Below are 11,651 nucleotides of genomic sequence, written 5' to 3'. Positions count from 1 at the left end.
GTATTTTGGGCCGTGTTAAGGGCCGCTTCGAGCTCTCCAATCTTAATCTTGTCGCCTTCCTGCTCTTCTCGCAAGAAATCAACTTCGCCTTGGCAAGATTCGAGCTGGATTTCAAGCCGTTCGTTCTTCTCCTTCTCGTCAGCCAGCGATTTGTCCTGTCTCCCCAATTCCTGGTTCGCATCGGCAAGTTCTGACTCCAGCTTTTGTATCTTCCGTCCGCTCGCCTCCTGGTCGTCTTCGAGCCGTACCAGGCTCTCGCTGACGCTTTTCATCTCTTCTTGCAAAGCATTGAAGTCTTCATTCGTGTTGTCAAGCTCAGTAACGAGTTTATTGACCTCCTGTGTTTTCTGCTCTATCTCTTCCTCCAGCCTCTGTATTGTTTCGAGTGCATGCTGTCTAAGCTCATCACACTCTTGCTCCTTATCTTGAAATGCTTCCAAGGCTTCGTCTCGTTCGTTCTGGATTGCTTGAAGATCTTGAGTTTGAAGTTCGAATTCATGCTCGAGCTCCTTAACCTTAGCCTCAGTCTGTTCAAGGATATCGAGATGACCGTTGAGTTGATCATCAAGCTCTTTGTACTGTAGCTTGGTCTGAGAGAGCTCGTCACGGAGCGCAGCATATCTATTATCGTATTCTTCACGCTCCGGATCGCTCATTTGAGTTGCGCGAGTTCCTCCGCTAGCCCGCGACACAGAACGAAGGTGGTTGCGGGATATTGAGCGCTCGAAGATGCTATCACCAGCCACCGAACCGACGTCTCCCCTCCGCACAGTAAGCTTCAGATTCTCAATCTCTTGTTGCAGGCGTTCCCGCTCGCGATTTCGTGATGTGAGCATGGAAGTCTGAGCACCGAGATCTCGTCGAAGCTCTGAGTTCTCGGTCCGAAGCTGTTCTACGAGCGTACTACTGGTACCACCCATAGACGGGGATGCGGCTTGCTCGTTGACGTCAGAACCAGAATTCGATCGGGTCGTGTAGGACGTCAGGTTGCGGCGAGTAATATTGTAGACGTTTTTGACACTCTGGTTTGTCGTAGAGCGTTGTTGCGATTGCTGATTAAGGTCCTTGAGTCGCTGGACTTCTTCGCGAAGCTTTTCGGTATCGGCTTCTGCTTGTTCGCGTCGAGACCGCTCTTCCTCGAGCTCTTCTTTCCACATACCCATCGCTTCGTTGATGCCTGCAGACGGTTCTGACGTACTCCGTTCTCCCATTGACTTGATGTACTCGGCCATTCGCCTCTTCTCCACCTCCTTGTTGAGGTTTTCTTGTTGAAGTTGCTCAAGGAACGTTTCGGTAGATTCTAGTCGCTCTCTGAGAAATATGATCTCTTCTTCCATCTCAGCCTGCTTCGAAGACGGATCGCTTTCATCCTCAGAGCCACTTGCACTCTCCTTTGCCGCAGCTAATCCGTCTTCTTGGGATTTCAGCCTCCTCTCCAAATCTCGGACCTTTTTGCGCAGTGTCTGATTCTCCTTCTTTTCATTCGCTAGATCGGTCTGGAGCTGCACATTCTTCGAGATCATCTCCTTAACACCCTCATCCGATCGGTTCTGAAGCGCCTGGTCAAGAAAGTGAATCTTCAATTTTAGGTCGAAGTTCTCTTTGCTCAGCTTGTCGATCTTGCTGTTCTGCTCCTTGAGCGTGAGATTGTGCTTGTTCCGGGTGAATGGGGTCACTATGTGTCGCTTGTCGGGCGACCTAGAGTGCTTTTCGCGGTACTCTCGAGCGATGGTGTCAGGAACTCGAATATCTTGGACGTGCCTAGCGATGACAGTGTCAGTAGGGGCAACCGGCTTGACACTTGGAGCGCGTGGTGTAGCGGGGGGTGTTGTGGAGTTCACTTCCTCCTCAAGTCGCCCTAAATTACTGTCGGGATGAAGATGTCCAGATAATGAATTCGCGCTAAGGCTTCTGTTCTTGTCCCAAGAGGGGTTGGAGTCACTGTACCCTGAAACGGAAGATGCTATACTCCCTAGACTTGGCAGCCTGGACAGTCCAAAGCTAGACCTGTTGTGAGAGCCAGAGCCTGGCGCTGCACCCCCGCTTTGCAGGGCATAGTCCGCGCCCAAGGTTGCGTTGCTCCCAGTATCTCCAGAAAAATCGGAGCGATTCGTAAACGAGGACACCGAGGACCGTTGACTTGAGTGACGGTTTTGCAAAAAGCTCGGTCGCTTTCCAACTTTGGTGTTTGTTGTTGGGAAGGAGGGTACGGGAATTGTTATTGTTTCCATGCTCAGATCATGGTCATCCGTGAATGAGGAATTCTCTTCCAATGCGGTGAAATCGGGCGCTTTCACCGTTGATGCGCTCGAGGTCGGCCGTACTTCATCACCTGACTGTTCCTTCTGCCCTGCACCTGGGACTGCTTGGGCCTCAATTTTTTCGCCCTGGTGTATGTTATTCTCAACAGCATTAGCTCCTGAAGTTGTACGCGAATGGTTGCGCTGTGCAGCTTGTGCAGAAGGTGACGACGGCATAGGCTCCGAAGCCGGTGTTCCATCCCCTAGCGAATCCTCTTGGACGATCGTGTCGATGTCTAGCCGCCGCGCGGCCGGGGTCTTGTACGCATCTGCGGGGGTAGGCGGTTCATTTGACAATAGCGAAGATTCGGAGTTTTGAGTTTCTGCCGCCTCTTCTAGTATCAGCGAGGCCACCTTGTCTCCCGCTGTCGCGGTGGGTTGCCGTGAGTGCCCTGGCGAGCCTCCAAACAGATAAGTGTCGTCGGCGCCGGGGGGCACTTGTGGGGCTTCGACCTGGACAGGTGGCTCAGGAAGAAAACTGGATTCAATATCCATCAGTTGACGGTTCATCTCGTGGTCCATTAGCGCACTTCCATCGCCTTGCAATTGGGTATCTGCGAAGTTGTCGGCCTGGAGGAAACTGTCATCGTCATCGGTTGGCAAGGGCGGGAGCTCCGAGTCCGGCTGCTCAAAAGACAAGACATCTTCGGAGTGTGATATGTCTTGGGACATACTCGGGTCTTCAGCGGGGGGAGGTGCGACCTCGGGGGCTTGGGGTTGTTTTTGTTCTGCTTCGACAGTGGGGGTTGCGTCGTTTGAGGACGCCATGGTCGCGGGGGCGCGTGTAGTGTGCGGGGTGGTCGCGTGGATGGGTGCAGCCTTGAGACGAAAATACTACCATATTAGACCATGGTGTGTGGTGAGGGAAGGTGGAAAGATGGAGAGGTGAATGTCCATGTTTGGCAAGCAAAACACGCCAGGAGCCGTTGAACAGGGATATGCGCGACCGTGGTCCGTACCCTGCGAACGTCACCTGCATGAAACAACCGAGGCTGGTTGGATGCTTCACCGAACCCATTCACGAGAGCAACCAACTATTTAAGGGTGCCACTCAGTTCCGGTATGACCTCCTATTTGTCTTCACCGCAACATTATTTCCAAACCCTCGGCGTGAATGAAAATAATATGCAAATGCCATGTCCACGCAATCCTCACTCCAAAACACATTTTCTTAAACTTTATCGGCATCTTTTCCCCGAACGGGTGCTGGGCTTGCCAGACCCCTATTCCCTGCGTGCGTCAGAAGACGACAAAAGCAACTGATTTGTCTGTCCCGCAAGGATCCTTTAAGCTTAATCTACTTTGGTTAGTCTTAAATTCCTGTTTCCGTGCCTTCACTTTACCATGGCATGTCACAGAACATAGTTAGGATGGTTTTGATTTACTAACTCTCTTGCTACAATTGAGGATGCTCAGGGGATGCTCAGAGGATGCTCAGAGGATGCTCAGATGATGCCTATTTCTGTTCCAAACCGGGTCTTTGTTAGGTTCCGTTGTTCATACAGTACAAAAAGTATAAAACTTATACAAGTGGTCTCATCTCTTCATTTCAAATGCAAATATCCTTGGACATTCACCTGGTTTGGATCACGCGCCCTGAGCAAATCCAATCCTTCCCCTGCGTATCCGAAAATGCCATACGCGACTCGGGAAGGATGCCGAGCATGCAGCCTTCAGCATTTTCAGAATGCCCCCTCGAAGACGACCATTATCCCCCTACATCAAGCTGATGATCATCGCGTCTTCGGTCTCATGCCAATGAGGTGCAGCATTTCGCTACCCCTTCATCCACTCGTCCACTCATAGACACATGGAGTCGTCTACAGAATCACACTAGACACACACGTAATTACTCTTTGCCTCCAAGATCTCGCACGACTGGCAGGTCCAGTATTAAAAAACGGAGTTCATTACTTCATCTTCGCCGACCCTTTCTCCTTCTTTCGCTCCTTCTTTGCTTTCTTCTCTTCGCGCTTCTTGATCTCTTCTGGAGTCCTATGCTTTTTATGCTTCTTAGTCGCAGACTCAGTTCTCTCCGTCCCATTCACTTCATCGTACTTCCGCTTCTCGCGCTTTTGGGAGGGGTGGATTCCATTTGGGATGCCCAGCCCAGCCGTTACAGGCACATCGTCCTCGCTCTCCGAAGAGCCGATAATTCCAGGATCTTGAAGGCCGAACCCAGATGGGAAGTAGCGCATCCGCAAGCCCTTGACTTGTGGCCGTGGAGCTCTTACGGTGCTGGTGGTTATGGATGCTGCAGCGGCTGATGTAGTATTTGTATCTGCTTGCTTGGGGCTTACTTTGGGTAATCGGATCACCTGTTGTAGATGGAGTGTCTGCGATATCCGCGTGGGGACTAAGGGCAGTTAGCCTTCCAGTTAATAACGACAACTCCATGTACGAACCAGCCTTGTATCCTACAGTGCTAGGCACTAGTACCCTTCGCGTAGCTTCCTCTTTTTCTTCTCCAACAGAGAAACCATAGTCAGTACCGTTGTAGCTAAGGATAGGCTCCCCTTTCAACACTTTGTCGCTAGCTAGATCTTTCAATCCTGACAATGAAACAGAAGCAGGTGCTGTGATATGCCAAATTTGTTTGCCTTCTATGTTGTCAAAAATCTTCAGCGCTTGCGATGAGGGATTGGTGTGTGTTGGGACAGCGGTGAAGCCTTTGGGAGGGATGAATGGTTGCGCGGGCAGAAACTCGACAGTGTGTGATTGTGCAGCTCTTACTTGTCTAAGAACGAGATCAGTCTACTGAGTAAGGCAATGCTTACAGGGGACTATACTTCTCCGCGCTGCGTTGGTTTGCCTTGTTAATTTCTTCCTTGTCCGAGTCATCGCTCGAACTGTCCGAGCTGGTCCTACTCTCGTTTGAAGAGCCCTCAGACTTATCGCCCTTTCTTTGCCACTGCTCATAATCTACGCTCTGATTATTTGCATTATCGCTGTCGTCTGAGCTCGATGAGGGTGTGCCCTTCCTTTGATTCGCCCTCTTCTTTGCGGCAATGGAAATTGGAGTTGACTTCTGACTCTTCTTTGGCACACCATTCACTCCAGGCTTATGGACCCCTATTGTAACGGGTGTTTTCCCTTTCGACGGCTTCTTGCCCTGCTTTGCCTTCGGTATTGTTTCGGTTCCAGAGTCGTCGCTGCTGCCCACGAACTCTGTGCTCAATTGAAGTTTCGAAGGCGTTTGAGGCGATTTTGTCTTCTTCTTCGATACCACACCCGGCGGGGGCACCTCGGTACGTCTGATTTCCTTCATCGCGCTGGCTATGTCATCGTTGCTCTGGTCGCGAAAATGTTAAAGCTCAGCGAACATTTTCTAGGTGGAGGGTTCTGCCGGCTCCTACCGCACGCGCACGAGCCGTTTGCAGGGAACGAATGTGCTAGTCCCATCTGGGATACGCTAAAAGAACGAACCTCGAAGGTCTGCACGAACATTGGTTTTCTTGAGGCACTACATTCTCATTAAACTAGACACAATGCCCGGGAAACGAAAGAGAGTTGGCATCATAAGCTCTGATGCAATATCATCAGGTACGATTATGCCTTAAATTTCTTCATCCCTATCAAACCTAAATTTTCTGGTTAGGCTCTCAGCAAAGTGCACCAATTAGCGCCGCAGCAGCCGCGAGATCAAAGGCGCACATTCAAACCTGTGTTGATATTTCTCGAGATGAATCGCCAAATAGGTCCAACTCCACATCAATGGATGCTGCCAATGATGACTACGAGGATTCTGAACAAAATGCTTATATGAACATCGAGGATGCTCCTACCACGAACCGGCAGCTCTCCACTTGGAGATACTCCAAAGAAACAGTCCTGTCCGAATCTGAAGCTCAAGTTACAGTCATACTCGAGAAAGCATCGACTATCTCCCTAATAGGCTGTTTCTATCTCATGGTGCTGAAAGGTGCCATCAATGTCAATGGTGCTAATGTTTCTGCAAATCCACGTAAGCGGGAAAAGGGCACATCGTATCATGTCTTCGTCCCGTCAACACATCCAATTACCGCCATTCGAGGGCTAGACAGGTGTAATGAGATTCAATTTCAACATTGCCCCGCGACGGCTCCCTTTTCTAGCATCTGCCCGCTCTTCTCCAATATCTGGAATGCATCATCGAAGGGACCTGTCGACAGGTCATTTACTCTCGTAAGTATTAAGTCATAATATGTGGGATTTTAGCCTGGGAATTCCTATATCTTTATAAATGTAATGGGCTGGATCTGTCAACCTTCGGGGCCGACCCAAAGTACCAGTGTCCTTTTAGCTCTCTTGTGCTCTTGTGCTTTCCTTACCCTTGCCTCTGGCTATTCCGCCTTGACGACCCTGATATTTGCTTTGATATCTTACTTGTTCCTTATTTCACTTTTCCATATACTAACCTCTGCTCACAGATCCGCGAATCGAACGATGACCTTCTTAAGCGATCTATTTTCCCTGCAATCATTCCCGATGGCTGGACCAGCCGAATCGAGAACTGCACTGAACCCTCTGCAACGACCATGATCATCGGGCCATCCTCCTCTGGAAAATCCGCATTTGCTAAGCAACTCCTTAACAGATATCTCACCGGATTCGGCAAAAGAAGTCAGGCACTCTCTTCTGTTTTCTACCTGGATCTGGACCCCAGTAAACCCGAATTCACCCCTCACGGCCAGATATCGCTCGTCCATGTAAGAGAAGTTAATCTTGGCCCTTCGTTTACCCACCCGGCTCCCATTCCTGGATCAAGCTCGGATGCTATGAATGAGCTTGTACGTGCGCATCCACTCCCGATCAGAGGCTATTTGGGGGACCAAGAACATTTTCTCGCTTGTTTCGAGGATCTTTTCCAGACATATGTAAACCTTCGGCAACAGACTCCTTTCGCTCCTTTGGTGATCGACACACTCGGATTGGATTTAACATCGAACAAGGACCTTCTGCTTAAAATAATAGCACGCATCAGACTCCGATATCTAATCTACGTCGAAAGTCCCTTCTTCATAGCCGAAAATACCTCGAATGAATTCAAGGAGTTGAGCACTGTAGCAACTCAGAAGGGAACCACTCTCTTGTCTGTCGAACCCCTAAAGCTGCTCGACGCGCCAACACGCACAAACTCTGAGATAAGAAGCATGCAAATGCTCTCCTACTTCCACTGCAACGGCTTCACAAACTCATCATCTCCGCAACGCACTTACTCGTCCAAGCCTTGCTCTTTCATGAAACCCTGGGATTTTTGCTATGAAGAAACAGCCACTTCCCGCCAAGGCTTCATTGGCTTCCTCACGCTATGCGAATGGATCCCGCCTTCCGAACTCTTGACCGCACTAAACGGCTCCCTCATCCAGATCGTGGAGACTGAGGATCCAAACATCCAGAAAGCCTTCCACAATCTCCCTCGAACAGGTAAATTCCGCATTCCGTACTTCAACAAGAGCAAAAACGGTTCCGTCGAGCCACCCGACCCTAGGACGTCTCGATTAGTCTGTACAGCGCTGATCAGAGGCTTTGATCCTGAGAGAAGGGTAGCACAGGTCTTGGTTCCCAAGACCCATGAGGTGCTGATGTATGGGCTAAAGCCTGAGAAGACCATTTTCGTGTTCGGGTGCTGCGAGTTTCCAGAATGGGCGTATATGGAAGATGCGTACTACGATCTCTGGCAGCAAGGAGGGGAAAATGCTGAGAATGTTGATGTTGGGAAAATTGGCATAGATTTGCCACCGTGGGTGGCAACCGCACAGAAAATAGAAGCGCTGGGAAGTTTAAATACGGTGAGAAGAGTAAGGAAGTTTCACCAATGAAAACTCTCCCTAATGCTCCATCCTACTTCAGTCCACTCAGGATTCTAAACCCAAAATCTTAGAATATACGATACGGAGGCCCACATCTAGCCTAGCCAAGCCTACCCTAGCCTCCATCGATCATTTGTACAAATTATTCGTCCACCACCTCTGAAATCCTTAGCAAATCCCAAATCGTCATCTTTGCAAACGCCCCACTCCCATCCCCCTCCTTACATAACCCTCCACATATACTTCCCCAACAACCTTCCAACACCTTCCTTCCCTCCCCAAAGCCATCAGAACTGCACTCAACCACCATAGCCAGTACGTCACCCTCCCTCACAGAATCGGGCACTAACCCAACATACCCTTTGGGAGTGGTGACGAGTGTACTCTCGTTTAGCTAGATTACAGTGAGTTGGAGATGGTAGCGCAGTTTTAGGTTTAGTTGAGCGGCGGTGTGATCGGGGATTTGGGGGAAGAAGGATTGGAAGAGGTGGTCGTGGATGGAGAATGTAGACTTGGTGTGACATAATGTACGGAATTTAGAATAGAGCAGGCAGATTACGATCGGGTGCCAGGTGGTAGTCGCGGAATCGGAGATAGTCCCTGAGATGCTCAAGATGGAGGGGTGGTTGCAGAGCAGGGTTTGTTAGAGGACTTTGGGCAGTGGGGTGTTTGGCGCGTAAGTTACGGAGTGTGAAGGGTTGGTGATATGAATTGTGGTGGAAGATTGGTGCGGAGCTGAGGCATTGGGGATTTCGATATGGGGTGATAATAGAGTTGCAACGCTCTCAATCACGTCGATGATGTAGCCTCGGCAATTAATGTGTGGATCATGATTTAAACGGATAATTGGAATGTCGTCACTGGAACTATGCCCGCTTTGTAGCGCCGCAGATACTGGATATATTTCTACCGACTCGAGTCGCCCAGTCCGGGATCCATGACAGCCAGATATCTGATACAAAAGACGGCGTACAACACCGTAGGACATCTAAAGATTGGGTGATATGAGCGACTGCAGATGCCAGTCTTGAATAGACTGCCAACTTCAACAGACTGTACAGTAGTTATTGGGACTAGTGACGTCACGTCAAGATGCATCAGACCTAATTGCCAAAAAGAGTTGTCTCGAGGATCAGTGGCCTAGGGGTTGCTCGCGAAACGCATGAAGTGGTGGAACCCAGGGCCAAAACCGGACTCGGGGAGGGCTCAAGAAAGGCTCGATTAGGCATGCTTGTGCCCACATAGATCTCTCCAAGTCATCTAACACAGATCCGTTCCCATGCTGATGGAAGGTCTTCTCAATTGCCCCTGCATCTCGCTGGCAAGCTCTCATGGCACTGATGATTGGAGCACGTAGAAGTATACAAGTTCCAAAAGCAAACAGTGTTACATGGTGATTGACAGTCAGCTCTTGAATGATGCACAGTCGACCCCAGTATCACCGATTCATGAAACACGCAAAAAAATGCCACTGGGACTATACAAACTTCCTACCCACCTGTCCCGAGAGCGGAGTAGTACAGAGAAGAAATAATAGCAGTAGCATCCGCATCCGTCTCCTCTTCGTCGCCCAACCACATGATCAGCGTTTCCATCAGGAAGTAGTACGATTCGACTCAGGCTTTCTAGACAAGTTACGTCTCACTTATCATATACTTTTGTTTGCTTCACCCGACAGCAGGGGTCAATACGATTGAGTTACGGTTTGATTGAAGCTGCTCGTACTTCTCAACTTTTTACTAAAAGTTACGACGTAACTGTTGAAGCTTTTAGAGTAGCAGGGTCCCTCTTACTCTTAATATAGCACGCGAGGTTATTTAATTCACTAAAAACAACCTTATGACGTAGCCAGTTCTTCTAGAGTTGCAAAGCTTCAATTGTAGAGCCTAAGAGATGATTACAGTCACAAGTAACTGTCCTTTTCCCCCCGCTGAAGGCTCTGTGCCATCTCCCTATACAAGGGACTGTCATCTTTTGCTATAATAAGGTCGTCTAGGGTTGTTGTAGTACAGGGCAAGCTCTAAGGCTACACTGACACGTAAATAGTGGCACAAACACGCTCCCCCGGCCCTCACGCGCGTCAGAGACTGCAAGCTCAAAAAAGTCTACCTCAATCGTATACTGCTCACTTTTCAGCCTCATCAATCGAATTGTAACAGTTAAAAATGTAGTTACGTTTGTTTGCCTCACGTGATCGTAGGTGGAGCAAAAGTATCAATCGTACTACTTCCTGTTGGAAACGCTGCACATGATGACAGCACGTGCTTTTGTATACATGTCCTTTATAATTCTACCCTAGCTATTCTTTTCCCCGATATTGCTCTAGTCAATGCAGACTGTGTTAATCACTAGAATAGAATCAGCAGGTTAGTAAAATCCTCGGCACATTCGGTCAGATTGCATTCGCCTTGCTCAGGAACAGGATTTTTCTACTGTTTTAAAGAGTACAAAATTGATTTAAAAAAAAAATAATCACCGTTTCCTCAGGTAAATTAATAATGTAACCAGGCCAAGCCACTATCTACTAGTTCCTGTGCCTCTCTATGTACAGTACCATGGCTGCCTCTTAGGGCTCTGCATCAACACAACATTCTTCTGCTGCACCACCACCACCCAGGCTTACATATAATACATGTATAAGGTAGGAAAGAGACCTTGCAATTAGATTAAATTGGCCCTTGATCCCTAACGGGTTCTTCATTCCGGACAGGCTTCCTCATCTCTCAAACGGTCTTCCTCGTCTTAAACCGGCTTCCCATCCCAAGCTAGTCTTATGTCTTAACCTGGTACCACAACTCGCACGAGAAGACTGCTCATCATGCCACCCCACATTACATATCTAGCAAAGCAGGATTACTGTGGGCATGTGATTTGCCACGATCCAAGAGGGTACTGTACTTCTCCGTCGCGGTTTGAGCTCACAAGGGTGTGGCCGGAGTGGACCTCCCTCCCTCCATGCTAGCATCATCAAATCGTTCATCCGCTTCTAGCTATGCTTAAGTCACAAATCTTGAAATGTAAATGCTTATATGTACTATAACTATCTTGTCCCCTTATCCAGAGGGTGGTGAAAGCTTTGCTGTGGTAAAATAGTAATCCATAAGTTCGTGCTGATCCCCAGCCCCTTCTATGAAATAGATATAATAAAAAAAATATAGAATATAAGTTACAACTACCTCAACGCGCTATGCTTTACTTCGCATATCCATACCTTTCCAGACCCAGTACCAATGCCGATTCTATCGCCTGATACAATCGAACGCAACGGCCGATACTCTGAGGGTAGCCAAACTAGGTTCTCTGAATTATATGTTATCCAAGCTCCATCAGAGCTTAAAGCCAAGCCCCTATATATAGGATTTTGGGGAACCGAAATACTAGTCATCGTTATTGAAGCTAATGATGATGAATTAGATCCATTAATATCGACACGACCAATTTCAGTGCAAAGATATGAACCAGTGGCATCAAATGATATGTTAAAGAGCGCTTTGCCAATACTAAGGGTCTGCAGGCACTCGCCACTTCTCGCATCCCAAATCTTGACTGTGTTATCGTG

At 48.7% G+C, this 11,651-nt stretch overlaps 5 protein-coding genes across 5 annotated transcripts; 2 read left to right on the top strand and 3 right to left on the bottom strand.

Moving 5' to 3' along the window:
- Nucleotides 1–3,108: 3,108 nt before the first annotated feature.
- Nucleotides 3,109–4,137, top strand: BDR25DRAFT_359185 (uncharacterized protein; the record flags this gene model as incomplete). Its single annotated transcript, XM_033696056.1, has 6 exons — nt 3,109–3,152; nt 3,208–3,251; nt 3,292–3,503; nt 3,544–3,651; nt 3,717–4,063; nt 4,107–4,137. The coding sequence occupies 6 exons, from the start codon at nt 3,109–3,111 to the stop codon at nt 4,135–4,137; spliced, it is 786 nt and encodes a 261-aa protein (XP_033543511.1).
- BDR25DRAFT_292997 (uncharacterized protein) lies at nt 3,846–5,587 on the bottom strand. The gene is made up of 3 exons (XM_033688688.1): nt 5,090–5,587; nt 4,706–5,037; nt 3,846–4,656 (listed from the first exon to the last, which is right to left on the bottom strand). Exons 1-3 carry the CDS (start codon nt 5,566–5,568, stop codon nt 4,211–4,213), a joined length of 1,257 nt encoding a protein of 418 aa, XP_033543510.1. The 5' UTR covers nt 5,569–5,587; the 3' UTR covers nt 3,846–4,210.
- Nucleotides 5,588–5,788: 201 nt separating this feature from the next.
- BDR25DRAFT_345282 (uncharacterized protein) lies at nt 5,789–8,101 on the top strand (the record flags this gene model as incomplete). The annotated part of the gene is made up of 3 exons (XM_033694035.1): nt 5,789–5,843; nt 5,899–6,464; nt 6,710–8,101. The coding sequence occupies 3 exons, from the start codon at nt 5,789–5,791 to the stop codon at nt 8,099–8,101; spliced, it is 2,013 nt and encodes a 670-aa protein (XP_033543509.1).
- Nucleotides 8,102–8,137: 36 nt separating this feature from the next.
- Nucleotides 8,138–11,072, bottom strand: BDR25DRAFT_359182 (uncharacterized protein; the record flags this gene model as incomplete). Its single annotated transcript, XM_033696055.1, has 22 exons — nt 8,138–8,212; nt 8,247–8,452; nt 8,496–8,603; nt 8,652–8,700; nt 8,745–9,005; nt 9,035–9,232; nt 9,270–9,502; nt 9,591–9,707; nt 9,738–9,757; nt 9,784–9,849; nt 9,900–9,949; nt 9,994–10,044; nt 10,145–10,220; nt 10,283–10,334; nt 10,479–10,503; nt 10,569–10,609; nt 10,647–10,666; nt 10,747–10,787; nt 10,822–10,843; nt 10,895–10,904; nt 10,950–11,009; nt 11,036–11,072. 22 exons carry the CDS (start codon nt 11,070–11,072, stop codon nt 8,138–8,140), a joined length of 1,818 nt encoding a protein of 605 aa, XP_033543508.1.
- Nucleotides 11,073–11,145: 73 nt separating this feature from the next.
- Nucleotides 11,146–11,626, bottom strand: BDR25DRAFT_359181 (uncharacterized protein; the record flags this gene model as incomplete). Its single annotated transcript, XM_033696054.1, has 3 exons — nt 11,146–11,202; nt 11,304–11,581; nt 11,611–11,626. 3 exons carry the CDS (start codon nt 11,624–11,626, stop codon nt 11,146–11,148), a joined length of 351 nt encoding a protein of 116 aa, XP_033543507.1.
- Between the last annotated feature and the right edge of the window lie 25 nt (nt 11,627–11,651).

The sequence above is a fragment of the Lindgomyces ingoldianus genome (assembly GCF_010093535.1).
Source record: "Lindgomyces ingoldianus strain ATCC 200398 unplaced genomic scaffold BDR25scaffold_32, whole genome shotgun sequence".
Lineage (NCBI taxonomy): Eukaryota > Fungi > Ascomycota > Dothideomycetes > Pleosporales > Lindgomycetaceae > Lindgomyces > Lindgomyces ingoldianus.
Note: the sequence above shows the minus strand (reverse complement) of the source record. Positions and strands in the feature narration are given on the sequence as shown.